At 37.7% G+C, this 25,240-nt stretch overlaps 6 protein-coding genes and 1 long non-coding RNA gene across 11 annotated transcripts in view; 1 reads left to right on the forward strand and 6 right to left on the reverse strand.

The window, feature by feature from the left end:
* Positions 1–625: 625 nt before the first annotated feature.
* LOC107729115 (elongation of very long chain fatty acids protein 4-like) lies at positions 626–4,213 on the reverse strand. Its single transcript, XM_016539497.1, has 6 exons — positions 4,140–4,213; positions 4,040–4,070; positions 3,858–3,914; positions 3,649–3,763; positions 1,193–1,320; positions 626–1,097 (listed from the first exon to the last, which is right to left on the reverse strand). The coding sequence occupies exons 1-6, from the start codon at positions 4,142–4,144 to the stop codon at positions 930–932; spliced, it is 504 nt and encodes a 167-aa protein (XP_016394983.1). The 5' UTR covers positions 4,145–4,213; the 3' UTR covers positions 626–929.
* Positions 4,214–4,290: 77 nt separating this feature from the next.
* Positions 4,291–5,022, reverse strand: LOC107729147 (uncharacterized). Its single transcript, XR_001638561.1, has 3 exons — positions 4,802–5,022; positions 4,562–4,628; positions 4,291–4,326 (listed from the first exon to the last, which is right to left on the reverse strand). It is a non-coding gene; the product is annotated as an uncharacterized LOC107729147 (long non-coding RNA).
* Positions 5,023–6,313: 1,291 nt separating this feature from the next.
* Positions 6,314–7,360, reverse strand: LOC107729357 (selenoprotein Pb-like). The gene is made up of 5 exons (XM_016539840.1): positions 7,297–7,360; positions 7,084–7,262; positions 6,712–6,998; positions 6,628–6,637; positions 6,314–6,591 (listed from the first exon to the last, which is right to left on the reverse strand). The coding sequence occupies exons 1-5, from the start codon at positions 7,358–7,360 to the stop codon at positions 6,523–6,525; spliced, it is 609 nt and encodes a 202-aa protein (XP_016395326.1). The 3' UTR covers positions 6,314–6,522.
* Positions 7,361–7,375: 15 nt separating this feature from the next.
* On the reverse strand, positions 7,376–11,517 carry selenop2 (selenoprotein P2). Of its 3 annotated transcripts, none has more exons than XM_016539429.1 (6): positions 11,419–11,517; positions 11,031–11,279; positions 9,839–10,051; positions 9,532–9,640; positions 9,160–9,446; positions 7,376–7,457 (listed from the first exon to the last, which is right to left on the reverse strand). In XM_016539429.1, the coding sequence occupies exons 2-6, from the start codon at positions 11,249–11,251 to the stop codon at positions 7,391–7,393; spliced, it is 897 nt and encodes a 298-aa protein (XP_016394915.1). In that variant the 5' UTR covers positions 11,252–11,279; positions 11,419–11,517; the 3' UTR covers positions 7,376–7,390. The 3 variants fall into 3 exon arrangements, with proteins under 3 accessions (XP_016394915.1, XP_016394924.1, XP_016394931.1); XM_016539438.1 differs by lacking the exon at positions 7,376–7,457 and adding an exon at positions 7,687–7,759; XM_016539445.1 differs by lacking the exon at positions 7,376–7,457 and adding an exon at positions 8,605–8,644.
* A 2,733-nt stretch (positions 11,518–14,250) lies between these two features.
* On the reverse strand, positions 14,251–16,760 carry LOC107729092 (52 kDa repressor of the inhibitor of the protein kinase-like). The gene is made up of 4 exons (XM_016539454.1): positions 16,461–16,760; positions 16,181–16,334; positions 14,853–15,025; positions 14,251–14,771 (listed from the first exon to the last, which is right to left on the reverse strand). Exons 1-4 carry the CDS (start codon positions 16,608–16,610, stop codon positions 14,397–14,399), a joined length of 852 nt encoding a protein of 283 aa, XP_016394940.1. The 5' UTR covers positions 16,611–16,760; the 3' UTR covers positions 14,251–14,396.
* Positions 16,761–17,461: 701 nt separating this feature from the next.
* Positions 17,462–21,422, forward strand: LOC107729020 (target of EGR1 protein 1-like). Of its 2 annotated transcripts, XM_016539382.1 has the most exons (8): positions 17,462–17,603; positions 17,826–17,920; positions 18,024–18,064; positions 18,159–18,255; positions 18,346–18,504; positions 19,298–19,557; positions 19,648–19,810; positions 20,737–21,422. In XM_016539382.1, the coding sequence occupies exons 2-8, from the start codon at positions 17,876–17,878 to the stop codon at positions 21,379–21,381; spliced, it is 1,410 nt and encodes a 469-aa protein (XP_016394868.1). In that variant the 5' UTR covers positions 17,462–17,603; positions 17,826–17,875; the 3' UTR covers positions 21,382–21,422. The 2 variants fall into 2 exon arrangements, with proteins under 2 accessions (XP_016394868.1, XP_016394862.1); XM_016539376.1 differs by having other exon boundaries at positions 17,462–17,920.
* Positions 21,423–22,646: 1,224 nt separating this feature from the next.
* The window catches only part of LOC107728975 (dual specificity testis-specific protein kinase 2-like), a 29,856-nt gene continuing 27,262 nt past the window's right edge, over positions 22,647–25,240 (reverse strand). For both annotated transcript variants that reach the window (XM_016539319.1, XM_016539327.1), the window contains exon 11: positions 22,647–23,634. In XM_016539319.1, coding sequence (XP_016394805.1) covers positions 22,718–23,634 — 917 coding nt within the window. In that variant the 3' untranslated portion in view covers positions 22,647–22,717. The remainder of the gene's footprint in view (positions 23,635–25,240) is intronic.

Genomic DNA, 25,240 nt, shown 5'->3' on the forward strand with positions numbered 1-25,240 from the left:
ACGCCAAATAGAAACAGAAACTTGTGATATTCATACGCACTTTCATAATTTACGATATAAAGCTGCATAGATTTTTATTTTAAGACAATCATATGTTCTCGTGGGCCACATAAAATTATGTGGCGGGGGGGATAGGCCCGCGGGGCGTTCATAATTTACGATATAAAGCTGCATAGATTTTTATTTTAAGACAATCATATGTTCTCGTGGGCCACATAAAATTATGTGGCGGGCGGAATAGGCCCGCGGGCCTTGAGTTTGACACGTGCCCTAACCCAACCCTAACCTAAACCTAAACTTGCCCCTTACAGAAAACTTGTTTGCATTGTTACACTTTCAAATAAACATCATTTACTATTTTTAATAATTTTTTCCCCCTCGTCACCATTTGGTCCCCACAATGTTACACACACACACACACACACAGCATTATTAAATAATGTATTGGCTATTATATATATATATATATATATATATTAGTACCTTTCAGAGGTAACATTCAGTATTTTAAAAAGGTATAGGTTTAAGACCTGGTAGAAGAGGGCAGCTGTAGAGAAGGCAGAGCCCTAAATAAGCCACTCCCCCCAGCTACACTGTGATTGGTTGACCTTATCCAATGAGTGGTAAACAAATAAAGTGTCACAGTGGGAGATTAGATAAATAAGTGAGTGAGGAGCAGAAGGTGGACTCGGTTTATTTCAATTTGGCCAGATCACTAGAGCATTGCAGGGTCTCAATCCCTAATGACCAGAGGGGGATGGGAGTGTAGAGATTGTATGGACTCTGTTTGGAGGAGGGGAGAATACACAGACAAATGGATCTGAGATAAAGGATTAAGACAGTCTCAATCGCCACATTGTGGATCAATGGATGACACATTTTTATTCAAACAGTCATAGTATGTAATAAATATTTTAATCTTCACGCTATCATGCCATCTTGGTCTTCTTGGAAATGTAGTTCTGATAATAAAAGTTACTAAACAAAGCGATCAGGCTGAAGGCATAGCCGAGCACTATAATATTCATGGAGTCAGGAAATTCACAGTCAGCATAGAGGTTAACTGCAGTGTGAATGGTCACAATGAAGAACTGGAGCTAAGGGGGACAAAGAGAGAGAGAGTGATACAAAAGTAACCGAGCATTTATGTTAAATTATTATTCCCTAAAAAAAATCATATTGAAAGTCTCACCAGCTGAAGCGAAGTGAGGTAGTGTTTCCACCACAAGTACTTATGCATTTGGGGGCCCAATGCTGCCAGGCCATAGTACATATACATTACCACATGAACAAAAGAGTTTATGAGGCCAATAAGGAACGCTGAGGGAAAGAGAACATCTTTAGGAAATCATTCTCTGCCTTGACACTTCAGAACATATGGCACTCTGAATAAAATATTTTATCAGTTGCCTAACATAAAGACAATACCACATGCATTTCACAATACTTTCATTGTCTATTTCTGAAGCAATACATCATCTAGTGGTGTCAGAGTGCTACTGCATCTGCATCAAGCACCAAAATGGAGAATCACATTTAGGAGCTGAAAAAATTCTTAGTTAATTACAGTACATTAATACAGTGGGGTCCAAAATATTTTATTACAAATTATACTGCAATTATAGCATAATTTGAGAGAAAATTAACATGAAAGTCTCCAGCGTGATTTGACATGATCTAATCAGCATCTTATGCTTCAATAGAAACTTTTGTGCTAGTTTACAGTTTTTCTGAATTGCTAAAACACTAAACCCCAATCTCTGAACCAAATTCTCACTAGCTTAAACTAATTTGTCGAATAAAGCACTCTTTCTGCTAAACCTTAAACACGTTCAGGCAGTTAGGCTCTATTTGCAAATCTCATGCACTCTTTTTGCAAAACTCTAAACACATTCTCATTCACTTAAACACTTATCACACTGTGATACATTTGTGCTGCAAAATGCTAAACACAAGCGGCAAACGTTAAACACAACTAAAGCACAGTTGTCATCGTTTACACACGATTAAAAATTGTTCACACTTGTTTCTAATGATGTGATCAAACCAACTGTACAAAATATAAGCCAGTTCAGAGTGCACAGGTGGCACAGGTGACTGAATGATGATACGAACAATAGATGGAAACAATCTGAGAAGGAGAGGAGGAAGAGTACATGTAAGAAGTTAAGGATGAGGAGAAAGAGGGTGCGGAGAGAAAGAGTAAGGCTTAGAGAGTGTTATCAATGCTGGATCTGTCAGACCAGTGGGTTTTTTTCTCTTTGTCTAGCAAAAAAGACATTACTTGTGATGTGGACAAAGTCCTGAGGCCGGACTCAAGCACAAAGACATGATGCTGAGACAGAATGAATCTCTCATTGACCCTGATTTTACAATTGCACAACTTACAGTATTTAAGTGTACTGTAACATGCTATTTAGAGTTTTATTTGACCATTTTGGCCTTTGCAGTTGAACTGCAGCATTTTTGCAGTATCCAACTACTGAATATATACAAACATTCAGTACTATTCAATATTCAGCACAATACTATTCTTGCAGTACATACAGTAGGCCTATACAATATATTCACCTTAGTTGCAATTACTATACATTTTTTATTTTAATTTTTTGTAAAAAAAAATTGTTTTTAAATTGTTTACTCAATTCAATATACTTTTTTTCTGTAATGTTCTGGATGCTGTGTTCTCCATTTTTCTCTGTAGTGTCTAATGAATGCTCTGTAGTGTTTATTTTATTGACTCATGTGTGTGTGATCTGAGAGCACCGTTTGATTTTGAGTACAGGTGAAGTTTGTTTGAGTATTTGGATTTGTGTCGTAATACCAGATTTAAATTATATTTTAAATGTTGTCTCAGACTTTTGGACCTTCAATAGTTCAACCTAATAGTTTATGTTACACAATGATTAGGAATAGTTCACCCAAAAATCCAAGATGTAGATCAGGTGAATGGGTGCCGTCAGATTGAGAGTCCAAACAGCTGATAAAAACATCACATTAATCCACAAGTAATCCACACGACTCCAGTCCATCCATTAACATCTTGTGAAGTAAAAAACTGTGTTTGTAATAAATTCATTATTAAGATGTTTTTAACTTCACATAGTTGTTTCCGGCTAAAATAGGAGCGTTCTATCCAAAATACTTATTTTTCCAATGAAAGTCATTTTGTCTGAATCAGGAGAGAAATATGCACAGATTAAGCACTGTTTACAAGGGAAAACAGTCCAAAACTGTTGTAAAAAAATATGTCGGTGGATTTTGATGTGATAGGACAAAAATGATGACGGATTAATAATGAATTTGTCAATTACAAACATGTAGCTTTTCACTTTACATGACATTTGGACTCTGATTCTGATGGCATTCACTGCAGAGGATCCATTGACGAGCAAATAATGTGATGTTACATTTCTCAAAATCTGTTCTGATTGGGAACACCTCAAGTATATCTTGAACGGCCTGAGGGTGAGTACATCTTTAGCAAATTATACTTTTTGTGTGAACTATTTCTTTAAACTTCACCTCTATTCAAAAACTTGACACAACCTTTGCGTTAAATATGTCTCTTGATTGATAGTATAACATTGTAACATTGTGCTAAGGGGACTGTTGCATGTAAATAAAATCCAAGGTAAGAACACTTACACTGCCCTCCCGCAACATACTTGACCCCTGCCCACCAGTTGAAAATCATGGTGCCATGATGATACACATGCAAAAAGGTCAGTTGATTGTTCTTCTTCCTCAGAATGAAGAACACCTGATGATAATGCCATTTACTTATTTATGTAATAAAACATCATAAGACATTCATAAACAATGCTATCTGATATCAAAGGACTAGATTCACTTACTGTATCAGTAAGTTCAATGACTTTCGAGAAGTAAAACCACCAGCACACTCTGGCCATCTGCATGGCATTAAAATCGCACAAAATCAATAAAAGCAATAATTATAATTCTTCATCTACTGTTGCATAAATATTAACTTCTTGGGGGAAAATACAAATAATCTATATAAAAATAATGTGCTTACCCTCATTTGCCAACCAAGAAGATGCTGTGAACTAAAAGCAAAACACGAATGAATGAATGAATGAATGGAAATCAAGTATTTAATATTTTTGTTCTCATACCTCATAAAACATATAAGCAGAAAGGCACACCATGGAAAAATGGTAAACAATAAGGAGAGCTTTGATGTTGACTGGTTCTCTGTAAGACATCAGTTTGGGACCAAGCCAGACGATGACAAGTTAAACAGGAAGATCCCACCGACAGGCAACGGAGAATAAACCAAAAGCCATCCATCGGTCCTCTTGTCTGCGGGAATGAAACAATTGCTTCATTGTCTCGTTAAATGGCCTGATATAGTGGTTAACGTAGTTTATAATAGTATTTTCAGACTGCTTTCGTCGGGACCTAGTCAAATGCAGCCTATTTGTATCGGTGAAAATAAGTAAAAAAGAATAAGCTGTTGTAGTTTATTACGTCATATAAAAATGATAAAGAGCAGATTTAAAGTAGAACATCAGACATGTACTTGCTGGAAAAATACCTCCGTTTTCTAGGACCCATTGGTGAAATATTTGAAACCTTTGCCATGTCGACGAGGACACAGACACCTGAGCGATTAATAATGAAAGAGAACCGGTGTTTGTTAATGTATGGACATATTGTAAAAAGAAAATAAGAAACAAGCAAACAAATAAACTAAAACAAGCCCTAAAGTAGCCTATTTTAATCAGTCTATCAATATTTGAGAAACTGTTGGCTATTTTAAGCGTAAATGCCTTACCATTGCGCTTGATGTTCATTCAGTAATGCCCAAACAGCGCCATCCATCGGTTGCATTTGAGAACAGCGAGAGAGTTCGTTGAAACGGGTGTAACTAAAGGAGTAACTGGGTAAAAATGTAAATTATGATCGCTATTTTCGTTCCACGAGAGGGAAAATATGATGTTATCAACGGAATTACGACACAGAGCTCTCGTTCAGCATAAATCAGTGGCTCAATGAGGAGTTAAGGAGTTTAGGCTATACCATCCTCCCCAAAACGGATTAGGCCTACCAAAACCCCCTGGATAACTTTATTCTTCACCATCAGCTATTTTGAGCGTTGCACCGTATTAGCTATTTAACAGTTGCTTTTTAAGGACACTATCAATTAAGCCTAATTAATAGGCTACGCAATTAATACAGTTTTTAGGCCTAGTTTTATAAAGTAACCTGCAAATGACTTCTCAAACTTAGAAATAATTGTACTAATAGGCAGAATTTTTTTTAAAGCTTTACTCTCAATTTAATGCACTAATTACAGGCTGTATTGTCTTCTCTGAAAAGTGAGGCTTTGTTAAATTTCTTAAATACATTATATGAGTTGATGGTGGGTTTTGTGGAACAAACAAATAAAGCCCTAAAGTAGCCTATTTTAATCAGTCTATCAATATTTGAGAAACTGTTGGCTATTTTGGCTATTTTTGCCTTACCATTGCGCTTGATGTTCATTCAGTAATGCCCAAACAGCGCCATCCATCGGTTACATTTGAGAACAGCGAGAGAGTTCGTTGAAACGGGTGTAACTAAAGGAGTAACTGGGTAAAAATGTAAATTATGATCGCTATTTTCGTTCCACGAGAGGGAAAATATGATGTTATCAACGGAATTACGACACAGAGCTCTCGTTCAGCATAAATCAGTGGCTCAATGAGGAGTTAAGGAGTTCACACATGGCATCCTCCCCAAGACGGATTACCAAAATCCCCGGATAACTTTATTCTTTACCATCAGCTATTTTGAGCGTTGCACCGTATTAGCTATTTAACAGTTGCTTTTTAAGGACACTATCAATTAAGCCTAATTAATACACAATTAATACAGTTTTTAGGCCTAGTTTTATAAAGTAACCTGCAAATGACTTCTCAAACTTAGAAATAATTGTACTAATAGGCAGATTTTTTTTTAAAGCTTTACTCTCAATTTAATGCACTAATTACAGGCTGTATTGTCTTCTCTGAAAAGTGAGGCTTTGTTAAATTTCTTAAATACATTATATGAGTTGATGGTGGGTTTTGTGGAACATGTAGCTGGTTTGTTACTTGTCCAAGGTGGTCTACCAGCCCTGACCAGCATGATCAAGGTCTACCAGGTCAGTCCCAGCCCCATCTTCTAAAATAGATCATCTTGGACCAACCTGAATGACCATAAATGCAACCATGAACCCAGTAGCTACTAACAAATAATTTCCAAATTCAACAGCCCAGTATCAGCTTAAGGTTTTGACAGGAAAAATGACACATGGTAGATGCTGTATATTAAATGCTGATGTAGATTTATTTTTATACAGCTCCTTGCATACCACTTTGGGTCATAAACATATTTCCTTAACACATCATATAATCACATAAATACAAGGCAGTTAACAAATAATACAAATAGCAAACTCTTTCGTTCAGCACTCTTATATATTCCCTAAAAGGAAGGAGGGAAACAGAAGTCTTGTGTAAATGACTCTTCTGCTCAACATCCGTATGCAGACCCCTGACTCAGGTTTAAAGTGCACACTTCATTAAGAGCAACGAGAACCAACTGAATTCCCCCTTAAAGGTAAATATAAGGTCTGACACAAGAGCAGCTCCATATAGATAAAAAAAAAGAGTAAATTCTTAAACCAAAATACAACAATTATCGAAAAAAAAAAAAAACTACCTTTTGTGATGACTATGTTCTTGATGTGAATGCTGGATTGGTTCCTTTGGTACGCTGGTCACATCTGAATCACCTGTGCTGTTATTTTTATTTTGATGATGATGATGATGCACATGTTGGTGATGATGATAATGCACATGTTGATGATGATGCTCATGTTGATGGTGATGATGCTCAACAGTTACAGGCTCTGTATTGTTAGTCTTCTGGTTGTTCACTTCTGTAGGCTCATTTGCAATGTTTTTGTTGTTTTCGAAGCCTTCTGATATGGAGGAGTTTGCATGTAACTGGAAGAGAGTTTCAATAAATGAACATTTTTTGCAAACATTTCATAAATGCAGCACTTTCTGAAACTTGAATATTTTCACTCACTGAGCAGTTGCATATATTTTTGTGGTATGTAGCCCTGATGGCAGCTTCTATATAAGGGTAGTGAAGAAAGCTGAAGGGCAGGACAATGTGGAAGGTGAGATGTCCACATCTGTGCAGAAAGGAAATACAAAAGAATGACCATGATACTGAACACAGAAAACAATGCTTGAGAAAAAGATCTCAGATGTTAATTTTTTTTATAAGCAGAAAGGCACACCATGGAAAAATTGTAAACAATAAGGAGAGCTTTGATGTTGACTGGTTCTCTGTAAGACATCAGTTTGGGACCAAGCCAGACGATGACAAGTTAAACAGGAAGATCCCACCGACAGGCAACGGAGAATAAACCAAAAGCCATCCATCGGTCCTCTTGTCTGCGGGAATGAAACAATTGCTTCATTGTCTCGTTAAATGGCCTGATATAGTGGTTAACGTAGTTTATAATAGTATTTTCAGACTGCTTTCGTCGGGACCTAGTCAAATGCAGCCTATTTGTATCGGTGAAAATAAGTAAAAAAGAATAAGCTGTTGTAGTTTATTACGTCATATAAAAATGATAAAGAGCAGATTTAAAGTAGAACATCAGACATGTACTTGCTGGAAAAATACCTCCGTTTTCTAGGACCCATTGGTGAAATATTTGAAACCTTTGCCATGTCGACGAGGACACAGACACCTGAGCGATTAATAATGAAAGAGAACCGGTGTTTGTTAATGTATGGACATATTGTAAAAAGAAAATAAGAAACAAGCAAACAAATAAACTAAAACAAGCCCTAAAGTAGCCTATTTTAATCAGTCTATCAATATTTGAGAAACTGTTGGCTATTTTAAGCGTAAATGCCTTACCATTGCGCTTGATGTTCATTCAGTAATGCCCAAACAGCGCCATCCATCGGTTGCATTTGAGAACAGCGAGAGAGTTCGTTGAAACGGGTGTAACTAAAGGAGTAACTGGGTAAAAATGTAAATTATGATCGCTATTTTCGTTCCACGAGAGGGAAAATATGATGTTATCAACGGAATTACGACACAGAGCTCTCGTTCAGCATAAATCAGTGGCTCAATGAGGAGTTAAGGAGTTTAGGCTATAGCATCCTCCCCAAAACGGATTAGGCCTACCAAAATCCCCTGGATAACTTTATTCTTTACCATCAGCTATTTTGAGCGTTGCACCGTATTAGCTATTTAACAGTTGCTTTTTAAGGACACTATCAATTAAGCCTAATTAATACACAATTAATACAGTTTTTAGGCCTAGTTTTATAAAGTAACCTGCAAATGACTTCTCAAACTTAGAAATAATTGTACTAATAGGCAGAATTTTTTTTAAAGCTTTACTCTCAATTTAATGCACTAATTACAGGCTGTATTGTCTTCTCTGAAAAGTGATACTTTGTTAAATTTCTTAAATACATTATATGAGTTGACGGTGGGTTTTGTGGAACATGTAGCTGGTTTGTTACTTGTCCAAGGTGGTCTACCAGCCCTGACCAGCATGATCAAGGTCTACCAGGTCAGTCCCAGCCCCATCTTCTAAAATAGATCATCTTGGACCAACCTGAATGACCATAAATGCAACCATGAACCCAGTAGCTACTAACAAATAATTTCCAAATTCAACAGCCCAGTATCAGCTTAAGGTTTTGACAGGAAAAATGACACATGGTAGATGCTGTATATTAAATGCTGATGTAGATTTATTTTTATACAGCTCCTTGCATACCACTTTGGGTCATAAACATATTTCCTTAACACATCATATAATCACATAAATACAAGGCAGTTAACAAATAATACAAATAGCAAACTCTTTCGTTCAGCACTCTTATATATTCCCTAAAAGGAAGGAGGGAAACAGAAGTCTTGTGTAAATGACTCTTCTGCTCAACATCCGTATGCAGACCCCTGACTCAGGTTTAAAGTGCACACTTCATTAAGAGCAACGAGAACCAACTGAATTCCCCCTTAAAGGTAAATATAAGGTCTGACACAAGAGCAGCTCCATATAGATAAAAAAAAAGAGTAAATTCTTAAACCAAAATACAACAATTATCGAAAAAAAAAAAAAACTACCTTTTGTGATGACTATGTTCTTGATGTGAATGCTGGATTGGTTCCTTTGGTACGCTGGTCACATCTGAATCACCTGTGCTGTTATTTTTATTTTGATGATGATGATGATGCACATGTTGGTGATGATGATAATGCACATGTTGATGATGATGCTCATGTTGATGGTGATGATGCTCAACAGTTACAGGCTCTGTATTGTTAGTCTTCTGGTTGTTCACTTCTGTAGGCTCATTTGCAATGTTTTTGTTGTTTTCGAAGCCTTCTGATATGGAGGAGTTTGCATGTAACTGGAAGAGAGTTTCAATAAATGAACATTTTTTGCAAACATTTCATAAATGCAGCACTTTCTGAAACTTGAATATTTTCACTCACTGAGCAGTTGCATATATTTTTGTGGTATGTAGCCCTGATGGCAGCTTCTATATAAGGGTAGTGAAGAAAGCTGAAGGGCAGGACAATGTGGAAGGTGAGATGTCCACATCTGTGCAGAAAGGAAATACAAAAGAATGACCATGATACTGAACACAGAAAACAATGCTTGAGAAAAAGATCTCAGATGTTAATTTTTTTTTTTCTGGATAACCTTCATATGAGTACAAAAGAGTCATGTGACTCTAAAGAGAAACTAGTCAGACTGGTCATATTACTGGATGGATTTAGAAGTGTGTTTAGCCCATACCTGTCATAAACTAAAAAATCATCTTTGTCTCCCCCCAAGATGTCCCAGATGTCGTTTTGCAGTGGGCTCTGCTGATACACAGGGATGCCCTCTGCCGTCCTCCTCTTCAGCTCCCAGTACATGGCCCTGGACTGTGCATCCTGCTCATTGACAACCAGGAATGATATGTTTGTCAGCTTGCCAAGGGCCAGCTTGTCACGCAGGTCTCCCAACCTTCCGAAACAAAAGGAAGAGAACACAAGCAGATTTAACTGACTGGGCCGTTTACCAAGATCATTAGTACACAGCAGCACAAACCCTGAAATTATACTAGAAATAAAAACAGTCACTTTAAATAAGGAGGGTCATTATACAAATTGGCTGTCATTTCTGTACCTCACATACATAGTATTTTTATTACATATTCTAATGAATTTGATGACGTTTATTTACTTTAATTTGTATGATTACTAAATACTAAAACGTGTATATAAATAAATGCAAATAAAGGCTATTATTTTGTATTTCTTCTTTAAATATATAAAAAGTTAATTATTTTTAACTATCCCATTTATCAAAAAAAAAATGTCATAATGGCCTTATCCTTTTTTAGAATGAAACATAAGTAAAAGTCACCATTTTCTGCACTGTGTGTTATTGTTTTGTTACTTTTGTCAGTTGGCAAAAATCTTAAAATGTTAAACCTGTTACAATTTTGTATAGTAGGCAATTTTAAATGTTATGTATAGTAAACAAATTTAAAGGAATAGTTCACCCAAAAATGAACATTTTGTCATCATTTACTCATTTACATCATACCCTCATGTTGTTCCAAACCTGTGTATGTTTCTTTCTTATGTTGAACACAAAAGAAGATATTTTGAAGAACCAAACAGTTGTTGATCCCCATTGACTTCCATAATAAGAAGTCTATTTGATTACCAGCATTCTTCAAAATACCTTCAACATAAGAACGACACTCATACAGGTTTGGAACGACATGAGGGTGAGTAAATGATGACAAAATTGTCATTTTATGGGTGAACTCTCCCATTAAAAAGTGTAGAAATATCAGTAGTGTCTCTTTCTAATAGCTCTTTATAATTACAGTTTCTTTTCTTGTTTGTTAAATATTGACTGTAAAAATCTCTAACTAGGAAAGGCATCACTTTAAAGAATAAGCCAGTAAATTACACAGCACAAGATCTCTCACCTGGCAGCCTGCGTGAGACAGAACTGTCAGCTCGCTTTAAGAAGAGCCACAACAACTACATTTCCTAGAAGGTCCTTCATTGGAATCTCGCCATCGATCTCCCACATCGGAGCAGGCTTACAGATTCTGGAGCCAGTGCTTTCCTTCTCCAAAAACAGCGGTGAAGCGCAATGCAGAGCTGCGTAAGCAGACAACCACAGAGCCCAGAGAGCCTGCATCATGCCTGCTGAACTTCACCCTCCGCAATAGCTGCAAACAAAAACCACCAGCTCATCAAACTAAAATACTACACAATCAATTACTTTGATGTTTCGTTAGTTAGTTTTACATTCATTTTATCCCATACACGCATAAACAAAAAGGCAAAACTGGCATGATTTGCACAAACCTCAAGCTCTGTCCCTTGGCCTCCTCTGGGTCAAAAATAAAGAAGTTGTCTGGTCCACACATTTAAAGGTCTCAATCTGGACAAACCTCCCCCTAAACAAACAGAACAAACCAGTAAAAGATGGGATCGGGGACTGGTGTACTACAAAGTGAGTGATCCAAGATAAATATGAATACAAGATAAACACACTGACTGATAACAAACTGAACAAGATTTTAGGGAGGTTTTTTTTTTTTTTTTTTTTGACATGAAATAAATTTTGTCATACCTTGCCATGGGGTAATAATATTTTACATCAGCTCACTAAATATACAAATGATTAAAGTTTCTGTATGGCCTTTTACATAAAAAGACTTAAGAGAGGTATAAAGCATGCAAGTAACCATACAACAAACATTCTTGGATTAGATATGTTTTGAATCTACATTTAAAGTGTCAAAATGCTGTTTTAACACTGCTGCAATGCTTTGATTGACCTTCTGGATATTCTGTATATGGAGTTGACATTTGGAAAAAGATTAAACATAAATTGATCTGCAAATACCGAAGTGACTTTAAAATCTTGGGGCCGGTTCATGCACGTTTTATTTGATTTTCTTTCTCCCTGGCAGTTTTTGTTACTGTTTGCTTGAGCTAATCATTCAGTGATCACATCATGTGAAAAACAAGTGCATCTGTAAATGTACTTTCCTGTTGAAATGATGCAATGAATCCCTCAGTGACCAGTGTTTTCCAATTACTATATAGGTTTGTTGAAAAGTAATTCATCATAGATATTAAAATCTATGTGACTGTACTTGTCAGCTCATTCCTTCCCTTAACAGCCACAGGAACTTTCACAGGACCAGGGGTCTCAGATGTGCACCACATGCTAAATAAATGAGAAAATAAAGTAGATTTAAACTATTTTTCTTTTGTCTGGCCTTGCTATAAATACACCAAAGTTAACAATCTGAGATTTACTCTCAACGAAACATTCTTGAAAGATCTTACACCATCCCGTGGGCAGGGGAATTGATTTTAGTTTTGCAAACAACAGTGTTTTATCCTTGAAATGATTGGGCCAAAGTACACACTTTAATCCATGGAGTAACAACCTTCAGTACACTCCAAAAAAACACCAACACAAAAGTTAACTGGTCCCCCCAGTACTAAACATCCAGTGTTTTTTCTCTTTTAATTAAACTTTTCTCATTTAATTAAACTGGTTTAACCCTAAATGTTCCTCAAATATCCCTATGTGTTTTTTTGAACATTTCCGTAAACACTTTTTTTTTTAAAAGTGACCATAAAAAATGTTAAAGCCAACAAAAAATTTTGGTTCCTAACATTGTTTTGTGTTCCACAGAAGAAAGTCAATCCTACAGGTTTTGAACAACATGTGGTTGAGTAAAAAAAAAAAAGTTTATTTTTGGGTGAACTATGCCTTTAAGACAAACAGTTGACAATGGATCCATCAAAGAGCTGTTGAAATAAAACTGTACAGACAGGGGTGGCAAACATGAACACAAAAAACAATATAAAACCAGAAACTCTGGTTTGCAGAAAGACAGAAGTTTATCATTCAGAACAGTTCCCTTCAGATTGGCAACTGCATGAATCATTTGTGTGGTGGCTCTATAATTATGTGCTATCTTTTTGGCTACTAACCTCGTACACCAGATTTACACCACTTTAAAACCTACCAATATACCACTTTAAAATAGTGACATTTACCAAGTCTCATTTGTCAACTTCCTCTCACAGAAACAAGCAAAAACGTTCTAATATATTTGTCTCAGTAGCAAAAGTCAAGTTTAGAGTGATAACATTTGGTTTTCAGGGTACATTCTTATGATTCTGCGAACAGCTGAAATTACTCCACCGACAGTTTACCTCAATTTTCTTAAAATAGGTAACAGGTGCAATACTTGCATCAAGGGATACCAACTACACAGCCAGATGCAGCAAGACCAAAATATTTATTTTTGTTAAAGCTGCAGTCCGTAAGTTTTGCCTTTTTGTCGCCATCTCTGTTTGAAAACCTGGAATTGCAGCTGTGTGCGGAATTATCTTCCTTGCCTGGGTTGTACTCTGGCATGGCTTCAGCACGGATTAATCTAATGTTTTGAGGAGTAGGCTATGTGTGGCAGTCAGTCACCGCACCGGTGTGAATCCTATACTTACTTCGCAATCAACAAGAAATTCTTTTAACCCAAAAATCAAACTATGCTCCCTTTAAAATACAAATAGTGTGTAATCCCAGGCTATCTGTAATCAGAAGCACATTTAAAACAGGAATATAATTTTATGTCATTCACATGTGTTTCATATAATCCTTTCTGGATTACAATCCACCATCAAAATGATTTTTTGACATTTAATTATTCTGGCTGCTGTGAGAAAAGGCTATTCAACTTCTTGGGACAACTTCTTTATGTTTACAGATGTGACGTAATGACGCAGCAGCATGCTCGAATTTCCCGCAAAAACCTACCCGTACCACTCAAATTAGAAAACATTATTATAAGCTAACCGTTGTGAATCGGGCTAGACTAAGGTGATAGTTTTGAACACTTGCTGGTTATGTACTTGCTCAAATATTGATTTGGGATCCTTTTTAACCAAAAAAAGTTACGGACTGCAGCTTTAAAGAAAACGCATAATAGTGAATAGGGTTGCAAAGGGGTGGACAATTTCTGGTAAGGTTCCGGAAACTTTCCAAAAATCCCTGGAATATTCCAAAAAATCCTGGAAAGTTTCCAAAATTTCTGGAATATTTCAGAAACTTACTGGAAATTTTCCACCTTTTTGCAACCCTAATAGTGAATCATCTCCAGACTGTTGTGGTATTTATGCAAATTGTTTCAAAATGCAACAACAACAACCCAAAATAACTTCACCCAGCAAACAAACATCCTCTGTGAGTCCTGCTGTAGCTTTGCCTTTGGCTGATTTAACAGTCAAGCATCAGTGCAGTTTCTTACAAACACAGTGTCTCAGGTCATGACTCCAATCAGTCGTTCATCACTCGTCACGTTGCCCTCTGGACTGTCACAAGCTGTTATGATGCCCAGGCCGAGCTCCGCCAGTTCGTCCTGCATACTCGTGGTCACCATCATTTTGGGCTCCAGCCGATTGCAAAGCGTCCTGTAAGAAGGTAAAGGGTAGCCCAGTTCCCTTAGGTACTCGTATCCTTTAACCCCCACTGCGCAGCGGATTTTACGGGCTGTCAGTAAAGTATCATGGGACCACACTGCCCTCCGAGAACGCTTGGCCAACGTTAGGGCGCGTATCTGATCCTCAAACAGGAACAGCTGTAGCCCCTTCTCGATTTTACTCAGTTTGTAAAGACGTTTCTTCATCTCCTCTGCCTGTGTAACAAAGAAATGATAAAATGTGCTTTCAATCGCTAATATGTACAATCTATTATGATTTATTAGAATGAATGTTACCTCTCTCTGTAGTCTGACTGTGTGTTGCTGTTGCTGCTCCAGTTTGGTTTTATAATGTTGGCAGAGAGAACAGGGTCGCTCCTCGTCTGTCCTCTGAACCCCATCCTCCTCTGAATCCACAGGTGGCTGTCGGCGGGCATATCCATGGTCCCCCATGTTTAAGTCCTTTTCCACTACATTAACAATATAATATGTTCATTTGCAGCACACAAAGTGACCTTAAAGGGACTGTTCATCTCCAAAATTTTCATCATTGTTCTTAATGACAATGATTTGTACAGAAAATAACTGTTTAACGCTTGAATGCGTAACTAACATGGATGGATGTCTAAAAGGTGATTTACACTTATTGAGATATTGGATATTTAATACTGTAGGACAGAAAAAAATATACTTTACACTATTACACATCGCTGGTCACTAGCGACCCTATGAACTTTTTACCAAAAAAAAAATGTAAACAGAAAATAGACATTCTTTTACAAATTTGTTTTTTTTTCTCCTTGCCATTTTATTGATAAGGAATGAGGGAGAGGCCGGTGGATGACATCCTGGTTCACTAAAGACCTGATGTATTCATTTAAGGGTTAAACTTTCATAGAAAACCTAGCAAATGGTTTGGAATGGCATGAGGATCACAAATAATAAATCTTTTTTTTTTTTTTTTACTCATAGATGCCTTCATATAAGTAAGTTTCCAAACATACACAAATAAATACACTAGCACATAATGCTTTTGTTTTTTTTAAATGCTAAGTTTTCAGTGAATTGGCTCAAATATGTGACCCTGGACCACAAAACCAGTCATAAATCAAACAGGTATATTTGTAGCAATAGCAACAATACACTGTATGGGTCAAAATTATCGATTTTTCTTTTATGCTAAAAATCATTAGGATATTAAGTAAAGATCATGTTCCATGAAGATATTTTGTAAATTTCCTACCGTAAATATATCAAAACTTAATTGTTGATTAGTAATAGGCCATTGCTAAGGACTTAATTTGGACAACTTTAAAGGCGATTTTCTCAATATTTTGATTTTTTGGCACCCTCGTATTCCAGATTTATCTCAGCCAAATATTGTCGTATCTTAACAAACCATGCATCAATGGAAAGCTTATTTATTTAGCTTTGAGATGAATCTCAATTTCCAAAATTGACCCTTATGACTGGTTTTGTGTCCCAGCGTCACATATACAGAGTAGGGGACTGGGGGAAAAACAACATGGGAGGGAAAAAAACAAAGCATTGAAATATAAATGTTCCTCCCTTCTTATATTTTTCCATCACCTTGTCCCCTTGAGGCTCCGTACTAATAACTTTACCTGGCTCATTTTTAACAGGTAACACTACTTGAGGGGTGACAGGAGAGGGAGGGTCGGGTACATTGAACAGTGTGGGGATTGCATTGGGTTTGAGTTTCCTTCCCCCTGCTGGTGATCTGGCGATCTCCTCAAACTGGCTTTCTTCAAAGTGGTCCTGCAAGTCATGGAAATGAAGCTTTGTGTCAAAAGTACACATATACGATTACACCAAAAGGAAGCCAGAAGAATGACTTCATTGTTGTCTTTTGCAGAATTTAATACTCGCATGCTTTTCACTTGCCTGGCACAGTCTGGAGCAGGGAGTCGGTACAAAATCACGCCGACAGTTTACAAGCCACTTTCTCATGCGCACGGAGTCTTTCGGAAAGCGAAAGAGCTGCTTTCCAATAGTTGTAGAGTTCGAGCAGTTTGGAGCGGAGCATCCACCCATTTTTATTTACATTCGCCAAATGTTTAACTTATCATCTGGGCACAACAACGGTGACACGTAGCGGACTGCTAGCAGAGGATTTAGCAGGTGTATTATTAAAAATACTTTACAATTTAGAAAAAGATACAGCAGTTATTTTAGCAGACGCACGCAGTGAGTTTACGGGCGGCCTCTTTAATGCATTGAGTATAAAATGCGATTTCTTAAGACGAATATGTTTTACTAGTAAGTGAAATGTAGAGTTTGTTTGAGCCAAAATGGCGTCGGTACATTCGGTAGGCTACTTGATGACGTGTTATCTGCGAGTTGACTTTAGATATGCCTACATAAAATTCGTTCACATTTAGCACATATTGTGACAAAGGGATAAATAATAAGTTAAATTTTTTTTCTTATTTTCATGAACGATGCAAAACAATAGTTTAAATTAGCTTTTACCACACGTTCCTCATTCAAGTCTAGATTCATATCGGATTACATTTACTTTTTCAGCTGGCCTGATTATTAGTATTTTTTTTGTTCGGTAGTAATTATTTCAGTAACAACAGTTAAATACAAAACAAAAACTACGTAACAGTCCAAAGAATGTAAGAGAAAGAACAAAACAACAACAATACAGAATAAATATATATATATATATATACATACATACATACATACACACACACACACACACACACACACACACAATTTTTATTTTACTTTTTATTTATTTATTTTTCTTAATCTGTCAAGTTCATTTTAAAGTAATTAATATTATTTAGGTAATTTATTATATTTTCATATGAACTTCACACTCCAGTCCAGTAGGTAGCGGAAACCCGCCTTATGCCAATCTTCGTAAAACAGAAGAAACTCCAGCCGGAAGTTTACAAACTCACATGTTACATACACGAGCGATTGTGAAATCGAAGTGTGAAAAACAGATTTACGACGTTTAAGGAGTAAATATAGGAGCAGCTGGAACAACGTGAAAACTAGACACTTATAATGGTGGGAACACGTATATTATAGACAATTTCGGTTATAATTTGTTTTACTCTCCGAAATGACATTTTCAGCATGTCTACAGTATCTGCGTTGACGGCAAAATCATTTTGTTATACTTCTAAATAACAGCGGTGACGCAGAGCGCTGAAAATCGAGAGAAAATCGCTGTGTTTAGCAGATGTTAGTTTATCTGGTGAATTTATATAATGTCATCCTCAATGATAGTCCCAGTTATAGATGTACAGGGAAACAACTTTAAGGAGTTGTGGGCAGCAATGGTGATAGCCATTAAAACATCTTCATTCATCGCCATTGATACGGTAAGAAAAAGCACATTCTGTATTTAGAATCTCAACCGAATGTGAAAATTCAAGTGTAAAATTCTGAAATATAACAGTAATTCATGTATGCGGCCTCTTGTAGGAACTGAGTGGTCTTGGATCAAGGAAAGCTCTTCTAGCTGAGTGAGTTGTGTGAGTAAAATATTCTTATCCAATATCCTAAAGGACTGTAGAAGTGGTAATGTTTTTTTGTTTTACTTTTCTCTTTCCTTTCAAGATACATTGAAGACAGGTACAAAGCCATATGCCATGCAGCTCGCACACGGTCCATACTTTCATTGGGCTTTGCTTGTTATAAAAAGCTTGACAACAAAGTAAGTCTCTAATATGAACATTTATTTTATATTCTTATAAAATTATTTAAATGGACATTTGATTGATTCTTGTTCATTTCCTGTTTCTAGGCGGACAGCACATACCTGGTCCAGGTTTACAATCTGACCTTGCTTTGTTCAGAGGAATACATCATTGAACCTCAGTCAGTGCAGTTCCTTGTACAACACGGATTTGACTTCAACAAACAATATGCTCAAGGCATTTCTTATTATAAGGGTAATGATAAAGTGAGTATGATTGAACCTGTAAGATCTATTCTATTCGGTCTATAGATCATTGTTTGCGGTGTATCACAATAATCAGTCGTGTCATCGCGTTCATGATCATTTGTACAGCTGTATTTGCGCATCTTTTATTTGAAGAAGACATGATATGTGCGCATATACGGTGCTCGTTCATGTTCGGAGCACGAGAGAATATTAAATATGTTCACATAAACATTAAACACGCTTGCTCCGGTCCAGATATGAACTATAATCCGCGCATCAAGAGTTGTTAAATCCATCGCGGCGTTCCGCGCAGAAACAGCTCTCTCATGCGCGCTCCACGCCTTACATAGCCTATTAGCCTAAATATTGTTACGGTCGTGTTTACAGAAATGAACTGACAGCGCGAAGCTCTTTCATGAGATTTGAATTCTCCGCTGTAAGATGACCTCATGCATAATACAGCGCAGTGATTGGATCAATAAGAGTTCATTCTCATGAATAACACTGAAAAAGCTCAGAAAACTGATGACGTAGACGTGTACTCTCCAGCCACGGCAGCCAATCACCGCTCCAAATTAACGCATATATGTCACGTTTCCTGACGTTGGTTCAACTTTTTGCTTTTTGAACCAAAATTGCTCCAAAAAATGAAAACAATATCCACTTTTACCTTAATAATAGACATAATGAGTGCTAAAGTTGTTTTCACTGATGTGCAACCTGTTCATATATGTTAACATCTCAAAAAATGAGTTTTAGGGTTTCATGACACATTAAGTAGCTGTTTTTGTTGTTGTTGTGCTTGTTTTAGGGAGGTGATGCCCATGGGGTAAACATGCGCTCCTTGTTCGTAGAACTGCTTAGGGCCAACAAGCCCTTAGTGGTCCATAATGGTCTGATAGACATGGTCTTCTTGTACCAATGCTTCTATGCCCATCTTCCTGATCGACTGGGCACCTTCATTGCCGATCTGTCCCAGATGTTTCCCTCAGGCATCTATGACACTAAGTATGCAACGGAGTATGAGCTGCGGTTTACAGCCTCATACTTGGAATATGCCTATAAGAAGTGGTATGTGGAACATCTCTATGTCAAAAGTACAAAAAGTGTACATTTCTGTGCAGTGCCTAAAATTTCAGGTAATTTCTTTGTCCTCCACAGTAAGCTAGATAATAGCAAAGCCATTGCAGGAGGTGGCAATGGGAGTCATGTGTTCCTAGAGTTTTGTAAATATACAGGCAGCATGCAGAGCTACATAGACTACAGGCCGTGCTTGGACAACCAGAATCAGGATGGTACCCTCAACATCTGTGTTCAGTTCTCTGTGAGTTCCTCCAATTCAAAGTCAAGAGGTTTTTTGTTTGTTTGTTTGACAGAAATAAGTTATTTTATATTGTTATGAAAAAATTATATTTCATATAAATGTTGTTCCTTTTTAATTAAAGAATCCTGAAAATCCTGTATTGTGGTTTCCACAAAAGTATTAAGCAGCACAACTGTTTTCAATGTTGATAATAATAAGAAATGTTTCTTGAGCAGTTTATCAGCATATTAAAATGATTTCTGAAGCATCATGTGACACTGAAGACTGGAGTATTGGCTGCTGAAAACTCAGCTTTGCCATCACAGGAATAAATTACATTTTAAAATCATTTAAAATAGAAAACAGTCATTTTAAAATGTATTATTTCACAGTCGACTGATGCACCTAACATTAAAATATCAAAATATTTAAACATTTAATCCTCAAATTGATGTAGAATCAACAAAAAGGAAATATTTTAAATATTTCTTTAATGGCATTTTTTTTTTACTATCAAGTACTATCAAGATCAATGTCTGTACTGTAAATATTGATAAATGATCAGATTAAAATAATTATCAGCATTTTTTTTATGGCATTTACAGAATTTTCTTCTGTATGAAACTTACATAAACCCTTTAAAATAAATGTCGCATTTCCCTTTAGTGATGTTTCTGCCATCACTCCATCTGTGGTGTTTGAATGAGAGCTGTCTGTTACTTTTTCCCCCCACTTTGAAGCCTCAATTTGTCATGCAAAACAAATAAAACCACTAGTTGATAAAACGCTCGTCGTATTCTGTGAACATATATACATTTAATTATAATTATAATAGATCTCACTTTTTACTCACCCCTTTATGATTGTATTCCTTAGGCCTGAAGAGATGTTATACTCCAAAATACACAATTTTGTATGTGACACTCGGTAATTGTTTTCTGCTCTAGGCATATGGATGGTGTCCTAATGGCTCTCAGTGCTCCATGTCACATGACACAGACCTTATAATCCAGCATGATGAGAAGATCAGAGAAGACAAGAGGAAGAAGAGGAAGCGCAAGAACAAAAAGAAAGGTTCTCAAGGGCCCTCTGAGGCATGCAGTTCCCCGCAGGGCAAAAGGTCGCACTTTGAAGAGACTGAGCTGGACCAGGCAGTGCCCATATCTGAACCAGCACTCCCTGAACAGCAGGAGAAGACCGCAAGTTCTGAGCCAACTGATGCCACACATGCGTTTGAACCTGGGAAAGCAGCCAGCAAGAATGGAAATGAGGAATCTCAGCCAGAAGCATCTTCTGAAGCTCCCGTTAGACCAAAAGAGAAGAAAGCTGAAGGAGGAACTCACCGAGCAGGGTTTGACGCTTTCATGACCGGCTATATTTTTGCTTATGCCAGAAATCTGACAGAAAACACAGAAGAATCCAGCACTGCTCCCCTCATCCCTGCATGTCTCAATAAGCTCTTCCTCAGTGGCAAGTCTGTTCCTCTACATGTAGCCAAAAGCACCTTCTCCAAGTCTTCAAAAGCTCATGTGCACAAGATGGACTACGTCTGGGGAAAAAGCACTGCTGTAAAACCTGAAGGAACTGCATAGAAACCTTTGATTTTCAGATGTCAAATAAAATCTAAGTTTTTCTACGGTTTCCTCTCCATGGCTTGTCTGTTTTTCCTCTTCGGATTTATTTTAATCTAAATTAAGGCAAGCAAGACAGACATTAGACTTTATAGATAATATGAAAGAACCTTTCAAAGCTTGGTTTAGGTCATAAAGCAAAACCACAATAAAAATCAATAAGACATTCTGAATTTATTTTAAACAAATGGGAATACACACATGCTTTTAAACAATTAAAGCCATATAAATGGGGAAAATAAGTCCTGATCTGTCTTTGGTAGAAATATACATATCTGAATCCGTTACAAATCTACAATCTAAAAGTGTTGAAAAAACAGAGTTAAGAACAAACTAGCAAGAACTGACCATTTTCAACATGTACAGAAATCTCTATTCATCAGTTCGTATAAACAACACAGTTTAAACAGTTCACAGACATAGTAAAATTACTTTCTCTTCTCATAAATATCAAAATAAATCCTCTCTATAAAACAATCATGCCTTGGTTAAATTTATTGCATAGAAATGTAGTGACAAATAATAGATTAAAAAAGTTCAAACCATTTACAACTTATTTCAAGTACAATTACGATTTTAAGTAGATACAGACATGGACTTATTTTTTGAAGACCTGAGAGGTCAAAAAGTGAAAATGATCCTCGTTTTGAAATGACCATGGCACACACACCGTTAGCGTGGGATCAAAACAGGAGCTTAAGATGCGAGACGACATGGAATGTTTGCTGCATATTTTCTAGGCCCATGCAGTGCAAAAAAGACTCGATCACCTTTCTCCAAAGACATTTGTTCTTCTATAAATTCTATAATTACACATGTAGAAACTGGATACAGTTTGTGGACAAATAAAAAAAAAAAACAGCATATGTGGTATGTGCAACCAATAGCATGTATTACAAAGAAAAAAAAAATATCACAGAATGTGTCTCATCATTAGCTCTGTGTAAGGTGACGTCCAATGCATCTTCCCACTGTTGAAGTTCTTCATAGTGTGATGGGTAACTACTACCGCATGGACCGGATCAGTGTTTCACACCTCTGTTTCCTGCTCAATCCAAGCCGCCCTTTTAGCTTAAGTTACAAGGGTTTACTTCCCCCAAAGAAAAAAATATATACAACTTATAATCATATTAAATATTTAACGAATCAGTTCAGTCCTCAACCAGGCTGGGGTGTGCCCTTCAACGAATATTTAACGAATCAGTTCAGTCCTCAACCAGGCTGGGGTGTGCCCTTCAACGAATATTTAACGAATCAGTTCAGTCCTCAACCAGGCTGGCGTGTGCCCTTCAACCATCTAGATATCACATCTGGAGATGCGTTCTCCTGAAGATGTGGCTTTGCAGGCGGTGAGGACTATCGGACAGAGTTCCTGTGGCTCTACAGACATGCTCAGCGTGAGCGAGTTCTTGTTGGAGATCATCAAGCCATCCTGGTCTTCAGCCTCCATGTCCTCGCATAAGCCACCGAGGCTTCCGTTCTGTATCTGGCTGAGGATTGTGTCCTTATCGTCTGCAGGGCTTCCTCTACTGCTGGAGCAGTCCATGGCCTCCGCTTCTCCTCCTTCAGAGGGTACCAGAGACGACCAGTCCTCTGCAGCTCCCACTTCCTCCCGTCTTTCGGCTCGCGGTTTGTATGGAGGGATCTCAGTAACAGCGTACTTCTTAGCCCAGCTGCTCAATGCTTTTTGCTTGCTTTCACCGCCGGGCTGTCCAGCCTCGCTTTTGGACGTGGGGTGAGATGAGATGAAGACATCCGAGTGGGGCAGCTGGGGAGAGACGGGGAGCGAGTGGCACTGGCGACCTGGCAGCTGCCAGGTCTCCGGCCAGGATGGGGTGCAGTTGTTTCCGGAGGCTCCCGTGCTGATGTTGGGATGAGGCTGGTATGAGCTTTGACTGCCGTGAGGTGAGTGCAAATCAAACATGAGCGAGAAGACCGACTTGCTGGGCATGTCGTAAAACTTGATCTTGCCACCTTTTAAGTCCTCTCTGGCACTGAAAGGGTTGACTTTCGGTTGCCCGTGTATGAAGCCCCTAGGTCCTGGGTTGTAGTAAGGGTCCTGGACGTTCACTTTGCGAGCAGGCTTACGAGAGAAAATGTCAGACTGGCTACGGGAAAGCCAGATGTTTCGACGTGGACGGGGGGACTTGGGTGGAATCTTGTCATCCTGAAAAACAAGAGGATTTAACCTCTTTATACCCTTTTCACCTGGACCTAGAACAACAATAAGAGAGGCATTAGGCACATTGGGTAACATTATCTAACTGAGATTAATAAATGCTTTACAAGTATCGTTCATTGTTAATAGTCATTTCTATACTAATACATTTTAACATTTTAGCTCAATATAAATTAACCTTCACTACCATTCCAAAGTTTGGGGTCAGTAATTATTATTATTTTTTATTAAAATTAATACTTTTATTCAGCAAGGATGCATTAAATTGATCAACAGTGACATTTCAAATGATACAAAAGATTTTAGTAGGGCTGTGCAATTAAACGAAAAACAGTTTCGATTTCGGCCTCCCAACGATTATAAAAATACAATAAATCGACATAAAACGATTATTGCGCCCCATTCCGCCCCCTTTTCCAGCGCTGCGCTTTCATTCCTCCATAAAAGCCCAATTTCACGTGCAAATCAGTAAAATCAGGTAACATGACTTTTGCAAAATGGGACGTGCTTGATTTATATAAGTATATTTATTCATGTTTTTAAAAGCGTGAAAGAGAACTTGCGCTGCTCCTCAGGAAGATATATGCGCTCAGAGACGGAAAAAGGTCAATATTTTTTGTTACTCATGTCACTCATTTAAACCCATATATTATATAGATTCATTACACAGAGTGAAATATTTCAAGCCTTTATTTCTTTTATTTCTTATGATTATGGCTTACAGATAATGAAAACCCAAAATTCAGTGTCTCAGAAAATTAGAATATTGTGAAAAAGTTCAATATTGGAAAGTCATGGTGTCACCCTAATCAGCTAATTACCTCAAAACACCTGCAAAGGTTTCCTGAGCCTTTAAATGGTCTCTCAGTCTGGGTCAGTAGGCTACACAATCATGGGGAAGACTGCTGACTTGACAGATGTCCAGAAGACAGTCATTGACACCCTCCACAAGGAGGGTAAGCCACAAAAGTTCATTGCTAAAGAAGCTGGTTGTTCACAGAGTGCTGTATCCAAGCATATTCATAGAAAGTTGAGTGGAAGGAAAAAGTGTGGTAGGAAAAGGTGCACCAGCAAAAGGGATAACCGCAGCCTTGAGAGGATTGTCAGGCAAAATCCATTCAAGAATTTGGGGGAGCTTCACAAGGAGTGGACTGAGGCTGGCGTCAGCGCATCAAGAGCCACTACACACAGACGAATCCTAGACATGGGCTACAAATGTCGCATTCCTCGTGTCAAGCCACTCCTGAACCAGAGACAACGTCAGAAGCGTCTTACCTGGGCTGTGGAGAAAAAGAACTGGACTGTTACTCAGTGGTCCAAAGTCCTCTTTTCAGATGAAAGTAAATTTTGCATTTCATTTGGAAATCAAGGTCCCAGAGTCTGGAGGAAGAGTGGAGAGGCACAGAAACCATGTTGCTTGAAGTCCAGTGTGAAGTTTCCACAGTCAGTGATGATTTGGGCTGCCATGTCATCTGCTGGTGTTGGTCCACTGTGTTTTCTGAAGTCCACAGTCAACGCAGCCATCTACCAGGAAATTTTAGAGCACTTCATGCTTCCTTCTGCTGACAAGCTTTATGGAGATGCTGATTTCATTTTCCAGCAGGACTTGGCACCTGCCCACACTGCCAAAAGCACCAAAAG

The sequence above is a fragment of the Sinocyclocheilus rhinocerous genome, unplaced genomic scaffold (genome assembly GCF_001515625.1).
Source record: "Sinocyclocheilus rhinocerous isolate Xijiao unplaced genomic scaffold, SAMN03320098_v1.1 scaffold1785, whole genome shotgun sequence".
Taxonomy (NCBI): Eukaryota; Metazoa; Chordata; class Actinopteri; order Cypriniformes; family Cyprinidae; genus Sinocyclocheilus; species Sinocyclocheilus rhinocerous.